The sequence below is a fragment of the Mustelus asterias genome, chromosome 2 (genome assembly GCF_964213995.1).
Source record: "Mustelus asterias chromosome 2, sMusAst1.hap1.1, whole genome shotgun sequence".
Lineage (NCBI taxonomy): Eukaryota > Metazoa > Chordata > Chondrichthyes > Carcharhiniformes > Triakidae > Mustelus > Mustelus asterias.
In genome coordinates, this window is record NC_135802.1 from 61,321,407 (window position 1) to 61,347,279 (window position 25,873).

A 25,873-nucleotide genomic window follows, 5' to 3' on the forward strand; every position below is an offset into this window, starting at 1 on the left:
TTCTTTGATGAGATGGACAATGACAGCAGATTTGAAGGAGCCGGGCATTACTTGAACAGAGGGAACAGTTAACAACACCAGCTGAAATAAGGGGCAGGACAGGGAATTGGGTGGTCAAAAGTTTAGTAGGAGTAGGGTTGAGGGACCAGGAGATGGGTCTCATGGAAAAAAAAAACTCTTAAAGGTTGTGATGAGATAGCAACTTGGGAAAGATCCAAGTTCAGGACGGGGGCAAGAGGGAGTCCAAGGGAAAACTGACCGTAGTGGTCGAAGGGAAGGGGAAAAGAAAACAGCAAGGGCAGGTGAATGGGTGGTCCATAAATTCTTTGTACTTTTTTATTGGAGTCGAGGGTAGAATCTGCAGGGGAAAGGAGTTAACTTTTCATGAAGAAGAGAAGCAGAGGTTATCTTTATATTTCAGTTGTATATCAAGATAATCCTGGAGTAGTGGGCAGCTTTAAAAAGTATGATCCAACTGTTTACTCAGTGGTGACCCAGATCTGGTGATGAATGACTTGGCTAGTTATCCACCATATACATGCAAGTCTTAGTGTCTTGGACCCCATGCACTGGAACACCCTGGTCACTTTCACTCCAGCCTCATTGAATGGAATGAATGGGTTGTCTTATGAGGGTAGGTTGGACAGGCTGGGCTTATTTCCACTGGAGTTTAGAAGAGTGAGGTGTGACTTGATTGAAGTATTTAAGATCCAGAATGGTCTTGCCGAGGTGGACGTGAAAAGGATACTTCCTCTTTTTGAAGTTTATTTATTAGTGTCACAAGTAGACTTAAATTAACACTGCAATGAAGTTACTGTGAAAATCCCCTACTCACCACACTCCAGCGCCTGTTCGGGTACACTGAGGGAGAATTTAGCATGGCCAATGCACCTAACCAGCACGTCTTTCAGACTGTGGGAGGAAACCGGAACATCCAGAGGAAACCCACGCAGACACGGGGAGAATGTGCAGACTCTGCACAGACAGTGACCCAAGCCGGGAATCAAATCTGGGTCCCTGGCACTGTGAGACAGCAGTGCTAACCACTGTGCCACCGTGCCGCCCCATAGGTGAGTCTAGAACTAAGGGGCACTTTTTGAAAATTAGGGGTTGCCCAGATAGGACAGAGATGAGGAGAATATTTTTCTCCCAGAGGATTGTGCAACTTTGTAACTCTGCCTCAGAAAGTGGTGGAGGCGGGGTGATTGAATACTTTTAAAGCAGAGGCAGATAGATTCTTGTTGGGCAAGGGAATCAAAGGTTATTGAGGGTAGATGGGAAGGTGGACACAACACAAACAGATCAGCCATGATCTTATTGAATGACAGTGTAGGGTCGAGAAGTCAAATGGCCTACTTGTGCTTCTATTTGTATGTTCATATGTTCTTATGACATTGCATGTGGGTCTCACTTTTATATGAATTGTTATCCATAGGCTCTTCTTCTGTCCTACAGCCTGAAGTGGTTCATACAACATGCCTGAAATTACACCTTCCCAACTGCATTACATTGCATTCATGCACATTGAAGGACTTCTGCCACACACCGGCCTGTTTCCCCAGTGTATCTCAATCAGTCTGCAATCTACACATTTGATCGAAAGGCTAACTCCCACACACAACTTTGTGACATCAGCAAAACGGAGAATCGAGCTACTGATGGCTTCATCCACATTACTGATAAGAATAGTAAAGAGCTGCATAACACTGATACCTGTGGAACTCTGCTAGTAACTGGATCATGTACCATTAATAACTAAGCTCTGCCCACGCAAATGCAAATATTTCACTATAGCTTAAAAACTGGTATCTACTCCCACAGGCTGGAACTTTCCTTAACAGCCCTTTGCAGCACTTTATCAAAGGCTTTTATGAAATCAGAGTTCACAATTTCCATTAGGCAATTAAAATTGCTTATTAAAAATTCGATCAAGTTAGTGAAAATTCTATTTTCAAAAATAATGTTGGTATTCTTTAATAACCTTTGTCCCTTTCAAGTAATCGTCCAGCACGTCGCTGATACTTTCTTCCAGCAACCTACCTGTGACTGAAGTTTGTTGTAAATAATGTTTTTTAAAAATGCTTAACACTTTTTGAAATTGCTGAGTATAATTTTAATCACTGGGCTGCAACAACCTCTAGAACCATAGAATCCTACAGCGCAGAAGGAAGCCATTTGGCCCATTGAGTGTGCACTGACTCTCCGAAAGAGCATCTTACCCACTGTGGCAGACCCACACCTGCCGCCCAACCCCATAACTCCACACATTTACAATGGCTAATCCACCTAACCTACAAATCCCTGGACACGAAGGAGTAATTTAGCATGACTAATCCACCTAATGTGCGCATCTTTGGATCATGGGAGGAAACCGGAGCACCTGGAGGAAACCCAAGCAGACATGGGGAGAGCGTGTAAACTTTACACAGTCATCCAAGGCCGGAATCAAACCCGGGTCGCTGGCGCTTTGAGGCAGCTGTGCTAACTATTGTGTCACCATTCCGCCCCTGGCTTCCATGTAGCTAAATTGAAGCTTGGGAGATTAAAAATTGTTATGATTTCTTTTTGTTGTGTGCAACTAACGACTTGCTTCCATGAATTGGATTCCAATATCAGTCCTGAGCTCTGAAACTGGGGAATAGTAGAGTACAGGTAAGTATAGGGCAAACTACCCAAGTCTGTGTGAATATGAGGTCAGTTCATCCAATTGTGGTCGTAATCCAGGCAGAATAAAACCTGCACTTAAAGGTTTAACCTTTCCCTGAAAGTTTACAAGAATGGGTTTACAAGAATGGTTCCAGGGATGAGAGACTTCATTATGAGGTTAGATTGGAGAGGTTGGGACTGTTCTCCTTGGAGAGAAGGCTAAGATGAGATTTGATAGAGATGTTCAAAATCATGAGGGGGCAGGAAAGAGTAGATTGGGAGAAACTGTTCCTGCTCAAAGAAGGTTTGAGAACAAAAGGGCGCAGCTTTAAGGTGATTTGCAAAAGAAGCAAATGTGCCATGAGAAAAACGTTTTCACCCTGTGAGTGACACGGGTCTGGAATGCCCTGCCTGGAAGTGTGTGGAGGCAGGTTAAATTGAAGCATTCAAGAGGGCATTGGATGAAGAATCGAAGCAGGGGATGGGGAAAGACAGGGGCTGGCACTAAGTCATGGTGCTCCTTTGGAGAGCCGGTGCAGACATGGTGGGCGTAATGGCCTGCTTCTGTGCCACGGCGATGCTGTGATTGTGTGAAGTGCCGTCCATGTGCACCCATCGGGACTTTCGCGGGTGTCCCAAGGCACACCTCTGACTTAAATTGTGTCATTCACCTTCCCCACATTGTAAACTTTAGGCCATCGTGCACTGCAGGGTAATTCCCCATTGGAATTTTAAACTTCGCGAGCAATTGCCGTGCAGTCGTTAAGTGGGGACTTATTGCTGGGATAACTCCCGGTGCATCTTCTGGAGTACGCTCCCACCCGAGATCGGAAGCTCTGAGTGCAGACTGTAATCTAAATTAGGGTTCAGACTGTACCAATGAGCTGCTGCAGATTTCATTCTCATGGAGTCTGGTGTCACCTCAGTCCCTCAACCAGATGATGGTTTTCCAGTCTTTTTATTCTTTTTTTTTGTTCCTTACCTGAAACTGGTTCACACATTTCCCTCAATCCAACCAAGCAGCCTGAGCCGGGCTGACTGTCATTGCAACATTCGCTCACTGCAGAAACACTTGGTAAATCTGGTGTTTTCCTTCCTGTCACAGATGAGGTTCTATCTGAAAACTTCCTGGACTACAAAAACCGTGGAGTTAATGGTTCACACCGAGGACAGATCATTTGGAAAATTGAGCCAAGTTCCTACTTTGTAGAGCGTAAGTACAATGACCATTTTAAAGAGACGTGACCTTTATTTTTGACTTGTTTACATTGATGCCATTTGTGTAAAGTAAAAGGCCATTAGGTTTCTTGCGCCTGAACACTTCGCTACGAGAATGAAAATTAAATACTCTTCTGCCATCATGCCTTAAAAAAAATGATTATTCAGCTTTACCAAATAGAAAAAAATATATTTTGCGTAACATATTCATTATCTGAGTTTCTCCAAGCTGTTCAAGTTTCACAACAGTGAGAATCTTTTCCCCAGAGTTGAAATGTCTAAAACTAGGGGGCATGCACTTAAGTTGAGAGGGGGAAAAGTTCAAAGGGGATGTGAGGGGCAAGTTTTTTACACAGAGAGTGGTAGGTGTCTGGAACCTGCTGCCAGGGGTGGTGGTGGAGGCAAATACAATAGGGGCATTTAAGGGGCTTTTAGATAAGCACATGAATACGCAAGGTATAGAGGGATATGGGCCAAAGCCAGGCAGAATGGATTAGTTTAATTTGGCATCAGGTTCGGCACAACATCGTGGGCTGAAGGATCTGTTCCTGTGCTGTACTGTTCTATGTTCTATACTATGTCTGGGAGGAGAGATGTAGACAGTGTGCAGCTCATTTGCTGAGAGTGGGGAGGGATGCAGCATTGATTCCAGTGGATTGTGCAGGACATGATGATACTTGGAAACCAGAAATGCAATGAGCAGAAAGAACCAAAAATGTTTTACGGCAGCCACTGCAGACTCATGTGACTGCACAGTGGCTGCAGCAACATTCATTGGTGAACCCTTGCTTCCCCCCACCCCGAAGCTGCAAGCCATTCCCTTTTGTTTTTCCCCCAAGTACTTTGCCAGGTTAGTGGGCCTCCCCAACCCTCCCAGACTTCCATCATCAGTACAGCGGCAGGAGGCAGTGAATGCAGTGAGATGCAGAGCAGTTCTCTGGAGCAGTAAGTGCTGTGTCAGATTTACTCAATTATCAGCAGCATCTGGCAGATCACAAATCCAGGAACACAGGGAAGTTGCGAATGTAGTTTTGTGCTGATGCACAGCTCTAGCTCTCTGCAGCATTTTGAGCTAATTTTGACATTTTTTGTGCACTCCCCATTTTTTTTGTTGCAGTGGGTACAGATGCTGATAATGCTCTTGTGTATGTTGGGGAATTTAAAAAAAAAACTTGACTGCAGGAATATATTTCCATTGCTTATGTTATTTCTGGCTCTGCTGCTGTCTGACAGGGATTAACTGCTATGAGTGGTCAAATATCATTGTTGCATGCCACCAATAGGATAGGAGACAATCTAGACGGACCTTGGTCTTTTGTGATCTAGCAGTTTCACTGTTCTTATTGCTGGCCAGCTTTATTTAAATGACATAGTCACACCAGAGTATAAACACTGAAAGGAAACATTTAGAAGTTCAATATTTTAGCACACCTTAGCCCTCCTGAATTTTCCTTCTGGTTCTACCTGCTGCTGACACAGGATTGCAGTCCTGACAATATGGACAGATGTGGCAAATCCCCCGAGGCCCCACTTTGATACATCAGGACTGCATGCTGATGCACTCTCTCATGGGCAGTGGTAAAAGCAGTTCGGGACATCACCTTAATAATAATTTGGGAGATGTCAGCCTTTCATTGTATATTGTTTGGACTGGTGGCATTGGTTACACTGGTCATGCAGGCTGCACCAAGTCTAGTAAGTTGGACATGATACCCATGTTGGCATCAGGTGTCGTCACCCCATCCCCATGGTCTTCAGGAAAAGAAAGGTTGGCATTCATTTTCAGGCAGTATTCGAGCCAGCAGAAACTTCACTGTGTCTGTCAGAAGTTATTTTCCAGGAAGCAGACATGTTGTAATGTGCAATGCTTCACAGTACCTGTGTTATTGAAAAGAGAGGAAACATTGGAATCAAGGTTCTTATGTGAGCAGGGTTGTCCTCCATATCCATATATCCACTGCTAAATCCCTTAATCTGCAGAGAAACACCTTGGCCTTGACATCCCAGCCTCTGCTTGCTGTTCCTCATCTGCACCATAAGTGTATTAAACAGATGTCGAGCACAATGAAGGAAAATGTCAAATGCTGTGTACAATGCTTTAGTATAATATCCTACTGAGCATGTAGAGCTATAACCCCTTATGCCACGTGTGATTAGTAGCCTGACAAGAAATGTACATGGAAATGAGGGGCGGGATTTTATGTCTGTGGGGTATGGCATTGGGGTGTTCCATGTGCAAAATTCTACCTTTGGTTGGTGGGGTCACCCCACCGCCATTTAACTAGTGACTGGACATTAATAGCCTGGAGGCAGGACTTTTGCCCCTCAGCATCAGGAAGCTCTGCCTCAGAGAGCTGAGGCCAGTCGCTCTCCAGTAGCAGCAGTGCCACTGGAAGTGGTGGCCATTGCTGGTACTGCAGCGAGGTGCACAGGGCGGCTTGCTACATTGGAGCCAAGACCAAAGGTTGGTCTGGGGGTTTGACAAAGGGTCATCTGGACTCGAAACATCAGCTCTTTTTCCTACTTACCGATGCTGCCAGACCTGCTGAGATTATCCAGCATTTTCTCTTTTGGTTTCAGATTCCAGCATCTGCAGTAATTAGCTTTTACCCAGTTGTTCTGAGGGTATTCCTGGATCCAGGCTAGAAGGCCCCTGCGAGTGGGGAAAGGGGTGTCAAGTTAGACAAGCCAAGAGGGAGAGGAATCAAAGTGGGTGGAAGACCTGGAGAGGGCTCTCTTATGGGCTAGGGGTCCATTAAGCAGGTTCCCTTGCCCACCACCAGTCTGCACAATGCAAACTGTTGAGCTGATTTCTTGGCATGGGCCTCTCTCACTGATGATTATAGGTGGCCATTAATTGGTAATTTAAGGGCCTCAATTGGCCCATGAGTGGGCATCATGCCCAAAGTCTCTCTTGCTGCTCGTAAAATTGTGGTAGAGGTCAAGAGGTCAAGACAGGCGAACACCATGCCCATGATGTTTTACAGCAACGCCCCCCCCCCACCGCATCTTCCAAACCCACTGCCTGGGAGTGGTGAATGGGAGTTCATTGACCTTTTACCTAACTACTGATGCTAACACAATTTTTCATTTGTAGCCCGATCCGAAGGAACTGATGACAGTGACCCAGTCATTACCCGGTTCAGTTGGCACTAATAATTTTCTAGGGATGGAATTCAATCCCAAACTGGGACACCCTCTCTTGTTGCATTTCCTATAGTGGACGTCCCACTCTTTAGTATCTAAAAAGGCCGCATTACTCATATGTCTCTGTTGTCCAAACCTGTGTGTTTTAACCTCTGCAGCGAATAAAGACACAAAATCGACTTTAAATACTTAAACACAATTTCCTTTAATTTTGTAGCTACTTAAACAACAGTAAATACTTGCAATGCATAAACTAAATACTCACTATCTGTTACTTTACTTAACTTAAGGTTAATTTCCACTTGCAATTAAAACCTGGCCAGGATTTTGTTGTCACATGGAATCAGTTCTTTGTTTTCTTCTCCTTCCAGATGTTGTCTCTCCTTGTGAGCTTGGTTCCCAGGTTCTCCACACTGTCTTTCTGAATAGGCTCTTTGTGTTAGCAGAATTAAAACTCCAAAAGTTCCTTGGTAATCAGCCAATGAATTGATCAGAACCCCAATTGCATCGTTCGATTAGGCCAATCATATCCAACCATAGTATCATTGGTCACTTCAGGTCTCATAATCTAAATGCATATTGTTTACATTCTAGTGCCCAGCTAAGGAGCACTGGCTCCAAGAGTCTGTTCACAACTCATCCCTGCCAAGGACAAGCTGTTGAATCTGCCACCTTCTGTCCTTTGACAAATTCCAGGCCACTGGCCACAAGGAAAATCCAGCATAATGAAAAAAACAACTTTAACAAAAAATCAGGTTTGCTTGATTGAAGATCTTTCAGCATATTAGAAGTTAAAACTCCATTCAGCCACATGTCCATTATGGCATTGCGAACAATTAAATTATTTTGTGTCACCATTGCAAATTTGCTGTTCATGGCCCTATGAGACTACCGGTCACAACATTAACTCTATTTTTCTCTCCTCTCATGCTACCTGACCTGCTGAGTATTTCCAGCATTTTCTGTTTTTATTTCAGATTTCCGACATCTGCAGTATTTTGCTTTTCCACTTAAATTTCAAGATTTGGCACATGCTGTCAACTGTGTGATTAACCCCGAGAGTGTGTGCACGCTGAATTTTGCTGAAATTGTAAAATGCCTGCACATCTGGGTGACAAATATGCTTTTGAAAAATAAAAGCAAATTACTGCGGATGCTGGAATCTGAAACAAAAGCAGAAAATGCTGGAAAATCTCAGCAAGTCTGACAGCATCTGTGGAGAGAGAACGGAGCTAACGTTTCAAGTCTGGATGACTCTTCATCAGAGCTAAAGAAAACTGCAAATAGGATGAGATTTTTATACTGTTGTGGTAGTGGGTTGGGGGGGGTGTTGGTGGCGAGGGGGGAGCAGTAGGGGCCAGATAGAGGGCCAACCAGCAATAGGTGAAGGCAAGGGAAAGATTGACAAACATGTTGTGGACAAAAAGACAAAGGGAATGTAAATGGTGATGATCATGGTTAAGAAGGGTGGTGATAGCGGCCATCAAGAGATCAGATTCTGTTATTGGCAGAACAAAGGTATGCAGTATGTCAAAGGACAACCTGGAACAGATAACAGAGGGCCCCAGTGGGATGGGTGGATAGTGGTAAGGGTAAAAAGATAGGAAGCGGGATAAAATAGGGGAGGAGAAAATGAATCAATGGAGGAAATGAAAAAAGGAGAACTTCAAAGAGGAGATTTAAGGGCAGGGGACGAATAATAAAAGGTGTGCACACCTTTTTAGGAGGTTTTCAAAGGCAAAGAGGTTGATAACAAGGCAGAGTGACTTTGGGAGAGAGAACTTTGGAATGTCAGTCTAATCTATGGCCCAGATTGTCTGATCAGAATAGCAGCGAACATTAAGATGTTTGCCACTATTGAGTGTCAGGACCCAGAGAAAGTGCCAATATACGCACATGCACAGTAATTAGGTGGGAACTTTAAATTTCTGGAGGACAGAGATACATTGCCTGGAACCCTCAATGCATTCCTCTGACACTGACCCTGCTGTCAGAGATCTTGGGCTAGATTCCATGAAATGGCCTAGAGATTTACACCAGAGTGCCTTGAACCTTCAATCGCAGGTGTTCAACCAGGATAGAACATAGAACAACACAGCACAGAACAGGCCCTTCGGCCCACAATGTTGTGCCGAGCTTTATCTGAAACCAAGATCAAGCTATCCCACTCCCTATCATCCTGGTGTGCTCCATGTGCCTATCCAATAACCGCTTAAATGTTCCTAAAGTGTCTGACTCCACTATCACTGCAGGCAGTTCCTTCCACACCCCAACCACTCTCTGAGTAAAGAACCTACCTCGGACATCCTTCCTATATCTCCCACCATGAACCCTATAGTTATGCCCCCTTGTAATAGCTCCACCCGCCCGAGGATATAGTCTTTGAACGTTCACTCTATCTATCCCCTTCATCATTTTATAAACTTCTATTAAGTCTCCCCCTCAACCTCCTCCACTCCAAAGAGAACAGTCCAACTCCCTCAACCTTTCCCCATAAGACCTACCCTCCAAACCAGGCAGCATCCTGGTAAATCTCCTTTGCACTCTTTCCAGCGCTTCCACATCCTTATAGTGAGGTGACCAGAGCTGCACACAATATTCCAAATGTGTCTCACCAAGGTCCTGTACAGTTGCAGCATAACCCCACGGCTCTTAAACTCCAACCCCCTGTTAATAAAAGCTAACACACTATAGGCCTTCTTCACAGCTCTATCCACTTGAGTGGCAACCTTTAGAGATCTGTGGATATGGACCCCAAGGTCTCGCTGTTCCTCCACAGTCTTCAGAACCCTACCTTTGACCCTGTAATCCACATTTAAATTAGTCCTACCAAAATGAATCACCTCACATTTATCAGGGTTAAACTCCATTTGCCATTTTTCAGCCCAGCTTTGCATCCTATCTATATCTCTTTGCAGCCTACAACAGCCCTCCACCTCATCCACTACTCCACCAATCTTGGTGTGATCAGCAAATTTACTGATCCACCCTTCAGCCCCCTCCTCTAAGTCAAGGATGGGAAGTGATTTATTGTGAAAGCTATAAGGGGAAGGCCTTTCTTCTATACAACAAGCAAACTTGCCGAACAATCAACACCCGTCGCAACCCCCACCTCTAGAATGAATCCAAGAACCAATTATCCTCTGTATAAATAATTTGAGCTGCCAAGTCCTATTGTCAGCAGCTGTCCAAACTCTTATATAAAAGAGATCAAAAGTGTTTCAAATTTATAAATTGTTATTTATTTTATGAGGCTACAATGTAAAATATACCTTACCATTTATTTCAAGTGTTTTTTTATGTTTACTTGCATTACACTAAAGGTTATATAACCTCATAATAGCAATTGAAAGCCTTTTAAAGATTAAAATAGCTCTTAAGAACATCTCGTCAACTTTAGTGTTGTTGAAAAGTGAAGCTTTTCTTCTCGCACTCATCAGGGCAGTCGCAGGAAAACCACATTTCCAAGGAAACAATTTATACTGCATGAGAAAAGCATTGGCAAGTCAGCTATGATTGGTCGAGACTTTGCCATGATGAATGCACCAGGGAACAAATGTCTGCCACCCCATGCTTTTGCTCATTCTAAAGTTCATTTTTCCTGCGGCGGACAGGCCCCTACATATACTCAAACATAGCTTCACAGAATCATAGAATCCTACAGTGCAGAAGGAGGCCATTCATCCCATCGAGCTAACCCAGGCCCTATTCCCGTAACTCACCTATTAACCCTGCTAATCCCCCTGACACTAAAGGGCAATTGAGCATGGCCAATCTATATAACCTGCACATCTTTGGACTGCGGGAGGAAACCGGAGTACCCGGAGGAAATCCACGCAGACAGGAGGAGAATTTGAAAACTCCACGGAAGATGCATTGGGAGGACCCCTTGGAAGACCCTATGCAAGGACTACACGGGAATTGCCTGGGAAATTTGAACACCAGTTTAAAGTCAGAGACTTCGGATGGTTCTGACTCACTTAGCAGAATAGTTCCTCAGGAAAAGTTCGAAGCATAAAGACCGGTTTGAACTCCTGCAGACTGGAAGGTGCCAGATTTAACCTCATTATTTAAGAAAGGAGGGAGAGAGAAAATAGGGAACTACAGACATGTTAGCATCATTAGTAGTGAAAATGCCAGAAGCTATAATTAAGGGTGTAATAACAGGAAAATTAGAAAATAATGGTAGAACAATGCAGAGTCATTATAGATTTACAAAAGGGAAATCATGTTTAGCAAACTTGTTGGAGTTTTTTTTGTGGGGTCTACCTCGCAGGATAGATAAGCAGGGACCGGTGGGTGTGGAATATTTAGGTTTTCAGAAAGTTTTTGAGAAAGTCCCACACAAGAGCTAAATAAATGAAATTAAAGCACATGGGATTGCAGTGAATATACTGACATGAATTGAGAACTGGTTAATGGACAGAAAACAGAGAGTCAGAATAAAATAATAATATAAAAGCAAAATGCTGTGGATGCTGGAATCTGAAACAGAAACAGAAAATGCTGGAAAATCTCAGCAGGTTTGACAGCACCTGTGGAGAGAGAATAGAGCCAACGTTTTGAGTCAGGATGACCCTCACCCGAAGGGTCATCCAGACTCAAAACGTTAGCTTTATTCTCGCTCCGCAGAAGCTGTCAGACCTGCTAAGAATAAAATAATCATTTTGAGGTTGTTAGGCTGTGACTAGTGAGGGACTGCAAGGATAAATGCTTGGGCCCTAGCCAGTCACAATCTGTATCAATGATCTGGATGTGGCGATTAAACGCAATATTTCCAAGTTTGCAGATGACACACAATTAGGTGCAAGTATGAAGAGGATGTAAAGACACTTCAAAGAGATTTGGAGAGACTAAGCGAATGGGCAAAACATTTGGCAGATGAAATACAATGTTGTGAAATGTGAGGTTATCCACTTTGGTCGGAAAAAACAGAAATACAGTGGGTGGAATTTTACCTTCCCTCCTGCCATGGGAATTGTAGTGGGTGGCACACAGATTATGCAAAGGTCTGTTGACCTCAGGTGAGATTTCCCGTTCTTGGGACGAGTGTGGCCGGAAACTCCCACTCAAAATATTTTTTAAATGGTGCAAATCCGGGAAGTCTTGAACTTCAAATGGACTGAGGTGTCCTTGTTCATGAGTCACTGAAAGCTAACATGCTGGTGCAACAAGCAATTAGGAAGGAAAATGGCTTTCATTGAAAGAGGATTTGAATATAGAAGTAAAGATGCCTTACTGCAATTATATAGAGCATGGATGAGACTACACCTGGAGTATTGTCTGCAGCTTTGGTCTCCTTCCCTAAGGAAGTATACACTTGCCATAGAGGAGGTGCAATGAAAGTTCACTAAATTAATTCTTGGTATGGAGGGATTGTCCTGTGAGGAAAGATTAAATAGACTCAGCCTTTATTCTCTGTAGTTTAGAAGAATGAAAGGAGGTCTCATTCAAGCATATAAAATTCTTACAGAGCTCAACATTGTAGATGCAGGAAAGATGCTTTCCCTGGCTGGGGATTCTAGAACTAGGGGACAAAGTCTGAGACTAAGAGGCAAGTCACTTTGGACTGAAATGAGGAGGAACTTCTTCACTCAGAGGGGGGGGGGGGGGGGTGAATGTTTGAAATTCTCTGCCCTAGAGGACTGTGGAGGTCCACTCATTGAGTATCTTCAAGTCTGAGATCGATAGATTTCTACATATCTATCGGATATGGGGATAGTGTAGGAAAATGGTGCTGAAGTAAAAAATCAGTCATTATCCCATTGAATGGTGGATCAGGCGCAAAGGTCTGAATGGTCTACTCCTATTTTTTATGTAACTATATTGCTGACATATGCAACCCTCAACGGGCCCCAAAGGCCTGGGTGAAAACTGTGGAGCTCCAGCCTAAGATAGGAAAATAGGAGCGGAGTGGAGCCACAACACAGAAGATTCAGCCCTTTTGACAAATTCATTTTTGTTGTATTGATACAGAGCTGCTGCTGCTGTAGGATGTGCCCTTTCAGTCAGGTTTCAGGAGAATTCAGTAACTGTACAATGATCACTGGATGAATCTCCGTCAAAACTTTTGCTCAAAATATATGAAGCCAGAAATGCTACTAGTAAATCAAATAAATATTGATGAAAAAGATATTTTTTCCATTTATTCCAATTAAGTAGTCTCACAACACCAGGTTAAAGTCCAACAGGTTTATTTGGTAGCACAAGCTTTCGGAGCGCTGCTTCTTCATCAGGTGAGTGCAGGATTTGTTTCACAAACAGGTCATATATAGACACAAACTCAATTACAAGATAATGGTTGGAATGCGAGTCTTTACAGGTAATCAAGTCTTTACAGGTACAGACAATGCGAGTGGGGAGAGAGTGTTAAGCACAGGTTAAAGAGATGTGTATTGTCTCAAGCCAGGACAGTCAGTGAGATTTTGCAAGCCCAGGCAAGTTGTGGGGGTTACAGATAGTGTGACGTGAACCCAAGATCCCGGTTGAGGCCGTCCTCATGCATGTGGAACTTCGCGAGCAGTTTCTGCTCGGCGATTCTGCATTGTCGTGTGTCGTGAAGGCCACCTTGGAGAAGGCTTACCCGAAGATCAGAGGCTGAATGCCCTTGACCGCTGAAGTGTTCCCCAACAGGAAGGGAACACTCCTGCCTGGTGATTGTTGAGCGGTGTCCATTCATCCATTGTCGTAGTGTCTGCATGGTCTCGCCAATGTACCATGCTTCAGGACATCCTTTCCTGCAGCGTATCAGGTAAGACCATAAGACCATAAGACATAGGAGCGGAAGTAAGGCCATTCGGCCCATCGAGTCCACTCCACCATTCAATTATGGTTGATTTCAACTCCATTTACCCGCTCTCTCCCCATAGCCCTTAATTCCTCGAGAAATCAAGAATTTATCAATTTCTGTCTTGAAGACGCTTAACGTCTCGGCCTCCACAGCCCTCTGTGGCAATGAATTCCACAGACCTACCACTCTCTGGCTGAAGAAATTTCTCCCCATCTCTGTTCTAAAGTGACTCCCTTTTATTCTAAGGCTGTGCCCCCGCGTCCTAGTCTCCCCTGTTAATGGAAACAACTTCCCTACGTCCATCCTATCTAAGCCGTTCATTATCTTGTAAGTTTCTATCAGATCTCCCCTCAACCTCCTAAACTCCAATGAATACAATCCCACAATCCTCAGACGTTCATCGTATGTCAGGCCTACCATTCCCGGGATCATCCGTGTAGACAACATTGGCTGAGTCGCAGGAGTATGTACCGTGTACCTGGTGGATGGTGTTCTCGCATGTGATGATGGCATCCATGTCGATGATCCGGCACGTCTTGCAGAGGTTGCTGTGGCAACCTGGTGTTGTGAGACTACTTACTGTGCCTATCCCAGTCCAATGCCGGCAACTCCACATCATTATTCCATTTAGTTTAATTTGATGAGTCATAACAGTTAAATAATTTCCTAAGGGAGGGCTCATACAGTGAAGCAATATGGGTAGAGCTCAGGAATAGGAAGGGTGTAGTCACAATGTTGGGGGTTTAATATAGGCCGCCCAATGGCCAGCGGGAGATAGAGGAACAGATATGTAGGCAGATTTTGGCAAGGTGTAAAAGTAACAAGGTTGTTGTGCTGGGAGATTTTAACTTCCCCTATATTGACTGGGACTCACTTAGTGCTAGGGGTGTGGATGGGGCGGAGTCTGTAAGGAGCATCCAGGTAGGCTTCTTGAGACAGTATGTAGATAATCCAACTAGTGTACTGGACCTGGTATTGGGGAATGAGCCCGGCCAGGTGGTCGACATTTCAGTAGGGGAGCAGTTTGAGAACAGTGACCACAATTCAGTAAGCTTTAAGGTACTGATGGATAAAGTGAAGTGTAGTCCTCAAAGGCTAATTACAACCATATTAGGCAGCAACTGAAGAATGTAAATTTGGGACATTTGTTTCAGGGCAAATCAACATCTGGCATGTGGGAGGCTTTAAATTATAAATTGATAGGGATTCAGGAGCGGCACATTCCTGTAAGGATGAAGGATAAGTATGGCAAGTTTTGGGAACGTTGGATAACGAGAGAAATTGTGAACCTAGTCAAAGAGAAAAAGGAAGCATTTTTCAAGACGAGGAGACTGGGAACACATGAAGCAAGTGTGGAATACAAGGAAAGTAGAAAGTAACTTGAGCAAGGAGTAAGAAGGGCTAAAAGAGGTCACGAAAAATCATTGGCCAGCAGGATTAAGGAAAATCCCAAGGCTTTTGATACATATATAAAGAGCAAGAGGGTAGCCAGGGAGAGGGTTGGTCAACTCAAGGACAGGGAGGGAATCTATGTGTGAAGCCAGAGGAAATGGGCAAGGTATTAAGTGAGTACTTTGCATGGTACATTGGCGAGACCATGCAGACACTACGGGCCCGATTTTACCAAAATTTGGGCGCGAAATCGTGGTAAAGTTGGGCGTTGGGCCTAAAACGCGGTCCAGACCCGACCCAAGGCCAATCGTGCCTTTACCAACGGCCAATCCAGGCGCTGATCTGGCGCGCGCCCGAATCGGCCAGCGGGCCAATTTAAATGCATTTGCATGCATTTAAATTGGCATAATGAAGCGCGCACCCAACTTTACCATCAATTCCCCCTTTACCAGCGTTCGGCCTTTTTCGCGTCCGCGCCTTTACTGACCTGATAAATAAAAGTCCAACTTGTACTTTTATTCGGCAGGGGAATCGCTGAGGCCCATCCTTCGCGGACACCCCCTCTAACCACCCCGGCAGACCCCCCCCGGGATTGGACCCCTCTGGGAGGCCGACCCCCCACCCCCGGGATCGGATCCCTCTGGGAGGCAGGCCCTCCTGGCAGAGCACACTGTTAACCTACCTCGATCGTGGTCTCCCTCCACCATCCTTCCCGCTCACCTTCAGTCCTTCGACGGCCTGCAGCACGTTCCTGGACACTGACTTCGAGCCACGGCTGAAGGGACCGGGCATCACACAGGTCCGCAGGCGTCTGCCGGAGGACGGGGGGGCAGGCCCAGTTGGAACTCTGGTGGGTGGGGGGATGAGGAGAGGGGGTGGGCCCACATCGCCCTCTTGGAGGGGGGGGTGGTGGGGGAGGGGGTGTGACTTATCATCCCCTTGGGGGGGAAGGGGTGTGACGTCTCATCCCCGGGGGTGGGAGGGGAGGGGGTGTGATGTCTCATCCCCGGGGGGGTGGGAGGGGAGGGGGTGTGACGGATCATTCACTGGGGGGAGGGGAGGGTGTGATGGATCATTCATTGGTACACTACCAGCCACAGCCATCTCTCCCGCTCTCTCACACCTGCAGGGAAGAGTAATCTGTGGCTGGTAGTGAACCAGTGATGGTGCCAGGAGGGATTGGCCGCAGACAGGCAGCGGAACCCCCCAGACCAGAGGATGAGACGCCACAGCCCCTCCCCTCCCACCCCCCCCACCCCCTCCCAGGGAATGAGACGTCACACCCCCTCTCCTCCCCCCCCCCCCCCGCCCCCCCAGGGAATGATAAGTCGCACCCTCCCCCCCCGACCAGAGGATGAACGGCAGAGAGGCTCTCTCCGCTCTCTGTTTTTTGTTTTGCGCCCGGGCACGTTCTGTCAGATTCTTCGCAAACTGCGCATGTGCAAGTCGGCGCTCCGACGGATGCAAATGCGCTAGGCCCCGCCCACTAGACCCGCGCTGAAAAAAGGCATATGGGGGCGCTGGAGCGCGGCTGCCGGGCACGGGTCTGATTTACGGCCGCACCCGGCACTTAGAGCCAATTTGGTAAAATCGGCCCCTACGACAATGGATGAATGGACACCGCTCAACAATCACCAGGCAGGAGTGTTCCCTTCCTGTTTGGGGAACACTTCAGCGGTCAAGGGCATTCAACCTCTGATCTTCCGCTATTCACCAAAGAGAAGGACTTGGTGGATGACGAGCCTGGGAAAGGGTGTGTAGATAGTTTAAGTCATGTTGAGATCAAAAAGGAGGAGGTATTGGGGTTTTTGAGAAACATGAAGATTGACAAGTCTCCAGGGCCTGATGGGATATACCCCAGAATACTGAGAAAGGCAAGGGAGGAAATTGCTGGGGCCTTGAGAGAAATCTTTATATCCTCACTGGTTACAGGGGAGGTCCCAGAGGATTGGAGAATAACCAATGTTGTTCCTTTGTTTAAGAAGGGTAGCAAGAATAATCCAGGTAATTACAGACCGGTGGCCTTACATCAGTGGTCGGGAAATTATTGGAGAGGATTCTTCGAGACAGGATTTACTGCCACTTGGAAATGTGATCGTATTAGCAAGAGGCAACATGGTTTTGTGAAGGGGAGGTCGTGTCTCACTAACTTGATCGAGTTTTTCGAGGAAATGATGAAGATGATTGATGAGGGTAGGGCAGTGGATGTTGTCTATATGAATTTCAGTAAGGCCTTTGACAAGGTCCCTCATGTCAGACTGGTGCAGAAGGTGAAGTCGCATGGGATCAGAGGTGAGCTGGCAAGGTGGATACAGAATTGGCTCGGTCATAGAAGACAGAGGGTAGCAGTGGAAGGGTACATTTCTGAATGGAGGGCTATGACAAGTGGTGTTTCTCAGGGATCAGTGCTGGGATCTTTGCTGTTTGTATTAAATATAAACGATTTGGAGGAAAATGTAACTGGTTTGATTAGTAAGCTTGTGGACGACACAAAGGTTGGTGGATTTGCGGATAGCGATGAGGACCATCAGAGGATACAGCAGGATATAGATCGGTTGCAGAGTTGGGCGGAGAGATGACAGATGGAGTTTAATTCGGACAAATGTGAGGTAATGCATTTTGGAAGGTCTAATATAGGTAGGAAATATACAGTAAATGGCAGAATCCTTAAGAGTATTGATAGGCAGAGGGATTTGGGTGTACAGGTACACAGATCACTGAAAGTGGCAACGCAGGTGGAGAAGATAGTCAAGAATGCAATAGGCATGCTTGCCTTCATCAGCTGGGGCATTGAGTTTAAAAATTGGCAAGTCATGTTGCAGCTTTATAGAACCTTAGTTAGGCCGCACTTGGAATATAGTGTTCAAATCTGGTCGCCACACTACCAGAAAGATGTGGAGGCTTTGGAGAGGGTACAAAAAAGATTGACCAGGATGTTGCCTGGTATGGAGGGCATTAGCTATGAGGAGAGGTTGGAGAAACTTGGTTTGTTGTCACTGGAACGATGGAGGTTGAGGGGTGACCTGATAGAAGTCTACAAGATTATGAGGGGCATGGACAGAGTGGATAGTCAGAAGCTTTTTCCCAGGGTTCAAGAGTCAATTACCAGGGGGCATAAGTTTAAGGTGCGAGGGGCAAGGTTTAAAGGAGATGTACGAGGCAAGTTCTTTAATACAGAGGGTGGTGGGTGCCGGGGGAGGTAGTGGAAGCAGATACGATAGTGACTTTTAAGGGGCATCTAGACAAATACATGAATAGGATAGGAATTGAGGGATATGGTCCCCGGAAGGGTAGGGGGTTTTAATTCCGTCGGACAGCATGGTTGGTGTAGGCTTGGAGGACCGAAAGGCCTATTCTTGTGCTGTAATTTTCCTTGTTCTCTTAAACTGTAAGGTAGGAAAGTGAGAATGAATCTTGTGATATTGAGGGTTGTCTTTCCTGGGAAAGGGAACACTTTCCCATTTCCCCACCTAATGTCAATGTTAAACATAATGGGTGGGATTTTCCAGCTGCGCTTGCCCCAAAACTGGAAGATCCCACCCGAGGTCAGCAGATCTTTGCATGGTCCACCCCCCGGCCCCCCCCGGCCCCTCCGTCCGCTACGATTCTTGTGGCGGGCAGGGTGGGAAAATTCCCCTTAATGTCCCATTAATATAATGTTGTTTTGATATATCCTCGTCACATTACTGCTGAATCTATCCAGTTACTTTTCGGAATATGTCTGACCATGAAACAGCTACACCTGCACAAGGGTTTCTCAATGTTATAATAGATGTTAAAAGGACTTAATTGGCTGTCAAGCACTTTGAGATGTCCTATGATTGACCTGAATCTACCGAGCAGTGACAGTGCTGCGCACATTGCTGCTGTGCTTCAAGATTCTCCTAACCCAGTTAGGTCTAGTTTTGGACTAGTGGGATCGGCCGGGAAGGGGGGGGATAGGTAAAAGCAAATTACTGCGGATGCTGGAGTCTGAAACCAAAGGAGAAAACGCTGGAAAATCTCAGCAGATCTGGCAGCATCTGTAAGGAGAGAAAAGAGCTGACGTTTCGAGTCCAGATGACCCTTTGTCAAAGATGGGAATAGGTAGTTAGTTTGTCAGTGAGATAGTTAGGTGGTCTGGGGATTTCATTCAGTTCCAGAGGGGAGTAATTGGGTGATGAAAGTGGATGTTTGGGGGTCAATTGTAGAGTTCCCCAGGTGTTAGACCAGATTTCAAACTGTCTAACATTTCCTAGGTAACCATCCAGGTAAGATCCCTCCCAAGTGTCCAACTTTAGTTCAAAGTCAGAGACAAACAGGAAATTGCCCATTGGAAGTTTAAATTTCCTAGACAATTCCCACTTAAGTCCACGCGCTTCCACAGGGCCCTGGCACATTTCTTCTGTTGTCCATCTGATCTCTGATGATCTGAAACCAGAAGATTTGGGCTCATATAAATGTAATTTCTTCTTCTATTTGAGCATGCAAATAAAAAGTCACGCTTATGATTTTCTGGGCAGAATTTTCATTTGTGGCTTCCAATCTCACTGTTGGGAGGAAATATGGATGGGGAACCCAAGTGTATTGGCGCCGGGACCCAGAGGCCGATTCTTCAGTTGGTGGCCAGTTAAGTCCAGTCATGATGAAGAGTGTGCTTCCGAGATTTGAGGACCAATGGGAGACAGTCTACCACTGAGAGTTCGGCAGCCCCGCCATTAGAGCTAGGCACTGCCGATGTAGGTAGGAAAATGAATGGGCATTTCAAAGTGATTCTGCAAATGTTTTAAATCAGAGAGGCCACATCTGCTAGTCTGCTAGGCTGATATTGTGAAGAGGGACATCCCTCCACTTGACAGCCATTGGCTGCAGCTGTGGTCTGATGGGGTGGAATGGGCCTGAGGCATCATAATAGGATGGAGCACTGTCCTCTGCGCCCCCCCCTCCCCCCTCCCCCACTGGTATGCTGGATGGCAGCCAAGAATTGCGGGCACAACTGCCTCTGTTCCCATCCAAATGAGACCTTTTTTCCTTCATTCTGGCTGGAAACTTCCCTCCATATTGTTCCTGTTCCCAGTGTGAAAAGCACGTCAATGATTGCTCTTCATCCCGGAATACTGCAGGTATAACACAAGTCTGATTATTGTCATTTGTTTCACTCTGCCACTGCCAGCAATTATTTGTTGGCGCCAAGGACACTTCCTCCTGAGGGAAGTCCACTTGATCTTGATTTTTTGGTGTTACTTCACCACATGTTCAGCATAACTCGGGTGAAGGGGTGTTGACAACAGATGGTGGGCATCCTTTGCTACATCCCTGCTCATTTTTGTTTTTATTGTGTATCTGGCCAGAAACAATATGGGACAAGTGCTAAGATAAAAGCCAAATATTGCAGATGCTGGAATCTGAAACAAAAACAGAAAATGCTGGAAAACCTCAGCAGGTCTGAGAATAGAGCCAACCTTTCGAGTCTAGATGACCCTTCGTCAGTGCTGGTTCACACCCAGCAAAACAGAATCAAAAATCTGTCTTAATTCTGCCTTGAGTAAATTCAATGACCCAGTGTTCATTACTCGCTGGGGAAGAGAAAGCCACTCACTAACCATCCTCTGAGAGAAACAAATTCTCCCCAATTCAGTCTTAAAAGGGAGATCTCTCCCTGTGTCCTCCAGTTCTGTTCTTCCCCGTGAAATATCTTCCCGGTATCTATCCAGTCAGGTCCCCCAAGGATCTTATAACATGTAAGGATGTAGAACAGACTAGCTAATGGGTTACCGGCAAGGCCTGAATTTGCATGGGTCCATAATCTTGGAGCTTACACTGGAAGCTTCTGACACTGAGCCAGCCAAGCTATTCACATTTAGGGAAGGAATTCTGTTTAAACAGGAATGACGGGAAGCTGGACCATTATAGAAATGTGGAATGATACAGCATGGAAGGAGGCCATTCAGCCCATTATGCCTGTATTGTCTCTTTGAATAGCTCACCCCACCGCCATGCCACCCATCCCACCCCGCCGCCCCACCTTGCCCTTGCCCTTTCCCCGTAACTCTGCCAATTATTTCCCTTCAAGCATTAATCCATTTTTTCTTTGAATTATTCTTTGAACGTTACTCTGAACATCTCTCAGGAGTCTTGGGGGCTTTGTGAAAAGCTTGTACTATCAAAGATGTGCGAAACATTTCTTTGGGATTCTAGCCCATGATCTCATGTTGTGAATCCCTGCATGATGATTCATATTTCTGCTCTTCTGGCAGCCAGTGCACCAAATCTGGAACAACAATGACTGCTTTTCACCCATGAAACTTAGTCTGGAAGTTTCAGCTGTGCCCCACCCCCCACTTCTGGCCCAGCCGCTGTTATAGGGCTAGTATTTGAGGTGGATGGAGCATCTGGGTCAAACAAGGCCTTGCACGAGTTGGGTGCCCAGAGTGCACAGGACGGGACATGAATTGTTAGGATCAGCCACTACAGAATCCATAGCCTCCTATCACATTCTATCATGGAGAATTCCAGCCTGTTCTGTTTCACTTTATGACTTGATATTTTTAGACCATGTCTTCGGGATCCATTGAATAACTCAAGCAAAGCAAAAAATGCAGGCATAATGGGCTAAATGGCCTCCTTCTATGTTGTATCATTCCATGTTTCGATAGTGGTCCAGCTTCCCGTCATTCCTGTTTAAGCAGAATTCCCTCCCTAACCGTGAAAAAAATCTCTAGGACCAAATTTTCAATGTTGTACCTGACGATCAATCGCTCATTACGAGCGCACAAAGTCCATGGAACCAGGAATGCCACGCCTCACGTTGAACTTTCGATTCCACAAAGGGGCTGGTCGAATTACAACATCCTTTTTGGTTGTCAGGCAGATTACCCAAATCTTTTTGTAGCACAACTTCTCACTCACTGAACTCCAACACAGATTGGGAACCGGAGGCCCTTTCAAAACATTCAAATCAGAAGTCCAGTATATAGGACTTGTTTGAAGGAGATTTAAATTTTGGATACTGTTTTTGACTTCATTAACTAAACTTTGTGCATGAGAGCTCATGTATTTGTTTTTGCAGCTTGCTGCTATTTGTCTGCTGTTCATTACTCCTGAGGTTTTGCCACCAACAGCATTCTTGCTACTGCCAGTTGTTAACAGTACTGTAAGCATAGTGCAGTGCTGCACAATACATGTCCACCTATAATATTCAGGACAGCAAACCAGAAAAAAAATGTACAATTGACAAACAGTCCTGAACAAAACCTGATCCAAAAAAAGCATTACCTCAAGGCCACTGAACAAATTCAGTTATTTTCGTTTTTGGATTCCAGGACTTCTGTTCATGTTTTGGTACAATTTTGGCAGCAGGTTAGTGGACACCATGGGAAAAGGGAGAAGACACAGGTAGTCTTCCTCATTTCCAGATGTTTCCCTTTTATTTATTAATTTATGGGATATGGGTGTCGCTGGCTAGACCAACACTTATTGCCCATCCCTAATTGCCCTTGAGAAAATGGTGGTGAGCTGCCATCTCAAACCGTCGCAGTTCATGTAGTGTAGGTACACCCAAGGTGCTGTCAGGGAGGGAGTTCCAGGATTTTGACTAAGTGACAATGAAGGAACGGCAATATATTTCCAGGTCAGGATGGTGAGTGACTTGGAGGCAAACGTCCAGGTGGTGGTGTTCTCATGTGTCTGCTGTCCTTGTCTTTCTAGGTGGTAGTGGTCACGGGTTTGGAAGGTGCTGCCTAAAGAGCCTTGGTGAGTTCCTGCAGTGAATCTTATAGATGGTACACATGGCTACTACTTTTCATCAGTGGTGGAGGGAGTAAATATTTGTAGATGGGGTGCCAATCAAGCAGACAGCTTTGTCCTGGATGATGTTGAACTTCTTGAGTGTTGTTGAAGTTGCACTCATCCAGGCAAGTGGAGAATATTTCATCACACTCCTGATTTCTGCCTTGTAGATGGTGGGCAGGCTTTGGGGGGGGGGGGGGGGGGGCAGGATTCCTAGCCTCTGACCTGCTCGTGTAGCCACAGTATTTATATGGCTAGTCCAGTTCAGTTTCTGGTCAATGATAAACCCCAGGATGTAAATAATAGGGAATTCAGCGATGGTAATGCCACTGAATGTCAAGGGGCAACAGATTCTCTCTTGTTGAAGATAGTCATTGCCTAGCACTTGTACGGCGTGAATGTTATTTGCCACTTGTTAGCCCAAGCTTGGATATTGTTCAGGTCTTGCTGCATTTGGACACTGACTGCTTCAGTATCTGAGGAGTCCTGATAAATTTGTAAAGGGCAGAATTTACTTTCGTCCCATAAAAGGGAAACAATGACTAAGGATAGTCCTGGAGATAGGAGTCTCCCAGTGCCTGCATGTCCCACTTATACTGAAAGAGGACTCAATCTATCTGTGGAGGACATGCATTGGTTTTGTTAAAGAGGTACTGGCCTTTATAAGGTGGTATGTAGGCACTGCCAGTGGATTCCAGACTTGGCAAGGGCTCAAGTTATGGAGATAAAAAAACTAGTTTTGTGGCCTGAATGCATTTCCAGAAAAGAGAATTTGTTTTGCACAGCTGCCTGGAACTCCTTGTAATACTGTGTGTTCTGCTTTATGTGTTTTGTGTAAGTTCAGATGGGCTGGTTGAAATCATAGGAATGGAAATGTAAAGATAGAAGACTTTGCAATATTGGACGTTTTTACATGAGAGAAGGCTAAAGAAATGTCCTATATTGCAGCCTGTGAAAGTCTGATAACTGGTGTATCTTTCCAATAGAACTTTGCAATAGTTAGCATGAGGCATGGAATGATACTCTGCCAAACTGTAGCTAACAGCCAATATTGGAAAGACTATTTTAAGTCACTTCAGATTGGAGCCACACTCCCATCCCACACTCAATGTCATAAGCCTTTTGTGATACATGAGTGGCGATGTAAGTCATGTTTCAAAATAATTTAGAAGATAAATGATATTTTGGAAGTATGTTATTTTTTATTCATCCATGGGACATGGGCATCGCTGGCTAGCCAGCATTTATTGACCATTCCTAGTTGCCCTTGGAGGGCAGTTGAGAGTCAACCACATTGCTGTGACTCTGGAGTCACATTGAGGCCAGACCAGGTAAGGATGGCAGATTTCCTTCCCTAAAGGACATTAATGAACCACATGGGTTTTTCTGACAATCGACAATGGTTTCATGGTCACCAGTTGAATCTTAATTCCAGATATTTTTTATTGAATTCAAATTTCCCCACCTGCCGTGACGGGATTCGAACCCGGGTCCCCAGAACATTAGCTGAGTTTCTGGATTAATAGTCGAGCGATAATACCATGAGGCCATCACCTCCCCTCTGTGTTGATAGAGTTATGATATGTAGCAAAATATGAGAGTTGGCGAGAAAGTTTCCTTGCAAATCTCTCCTTGTGGAATTTTACACTGTTGGTTAAAACTATTTTGAATTTGCGGGAGGTAATTCTGTTTGGGACTGTGAGCTAAAGGTCGAGCAGTAGTGCAGAATATTGTTTGATGATATAATGATTGAGGCTTGAATCATAATTCGTACACAACAAGCTATATTATTTGCTGCAGTTTTCAATATTGTCAACATCTACATTTTTTTTCTTTTAACCTCAAGCAGATTTGTGATTATCTGGCAAAAGGTTGGATAGATAGACTTACCTTTACCTTTGATCATAAAATAATTTTTTTTAAAATCCAACATCCCAACACCCAAATCCACATTGATCTTTCTCCACACCCTCGCTATGACTGTAACACTACATTCTACACTCTCTCCTTTCCTTCCCTATTGTAAGGTATGCTTTATCTGTATAGCGCTCAAGAAACAATACTTTTCACTGCATTCTAATACATGTGACAATAATAAATCAAATCAAAGCAACTTAAGCTGGTATTTGTAAATTCAGATAAACCTGACCATCTGTTTATTAATTGATGTTCTTAATTATGTGACAGGAGGCAGGAACACTTAGCAAAGTAAAGACAATTCTCCATGGAAATCTTCTTCTCCCCTCGGTTCATGAAGTCCTCCCACCGGCAAGTTGGCTGAGGCAACGAAAATTGCCCACTGAGAAGAATAATTAATTTTGAACATCAGCTAAGGCCGTCTAATATACTGAGCTCTGGAATTTTAATTACTGGGAAACTTTTATTTATAATTTTAAAATGCTGTGGAAATGTCAGGGGAGTTAGATGAGTTTGGCTTTTACTTTGCCCTGGAGCTTTGCAGTAAGAAGCCATTTTACTGAGTATACAAAGGGAAAACAGCAGAAGCCAATATATCAGTCCCTGCCACCCAGGAAGTGTTTTGCATGAATTATTAGATAGATTTGTGCTGATCAAGTAGACACTGGTCATAGAATGGATAGATCTGTGTGGAGTTTGCACATTCTCCTCGTGTCTGCGTGGGTTTCCTCCGGGTGCTCCGGTTTCCTCCCACAGTCCAAAGATGTGCGGGTTAGGTTGATTGGCCAGGTTAAAAATTGCCCCTTAGAGTCCTGGGATGTGTAGGTTAGAGGGATTAGCGGGTAAATATGTGGGGGTAGGGCCTGGGTGGGATTGTGGTCGGTGCAGACTCGATGGGCCGAATGGCCTCCTTCTGCACTGTAGGGTTTCTATGAAATCTATGATGAATCCCTATAGTGCAGAAGGAGAACATTCAGCCCATCGAGTCCACACTGA

At 45.1% G+C, this 25,873-nt stretch overlaps 1 protein-coding gene across 1 annotated transcript in view; it reads left to right on the forward strand.

Annotated features, from left to right (window-relative positions):
• The window catches only part of LOC144480803 (E3 ubiquitin-protein ligase HECW1-like), a 391,619-nt gene that overhangs the window by 29,304 nt on the left and 336,442 nt on the right, over nt 1-25,873 (forward strand). Inside the window, exon 2 of the mRNA XM_078200410.1 lies at nt 3,752-3,859. Within this exon, the coding sequence (XP_078056536.1) occupies nt 3,752-3,859 (108 nt within the window). The remainder of the gene's footprint in view (nt 1-3,751; nt 3,860-25,873) is intronic.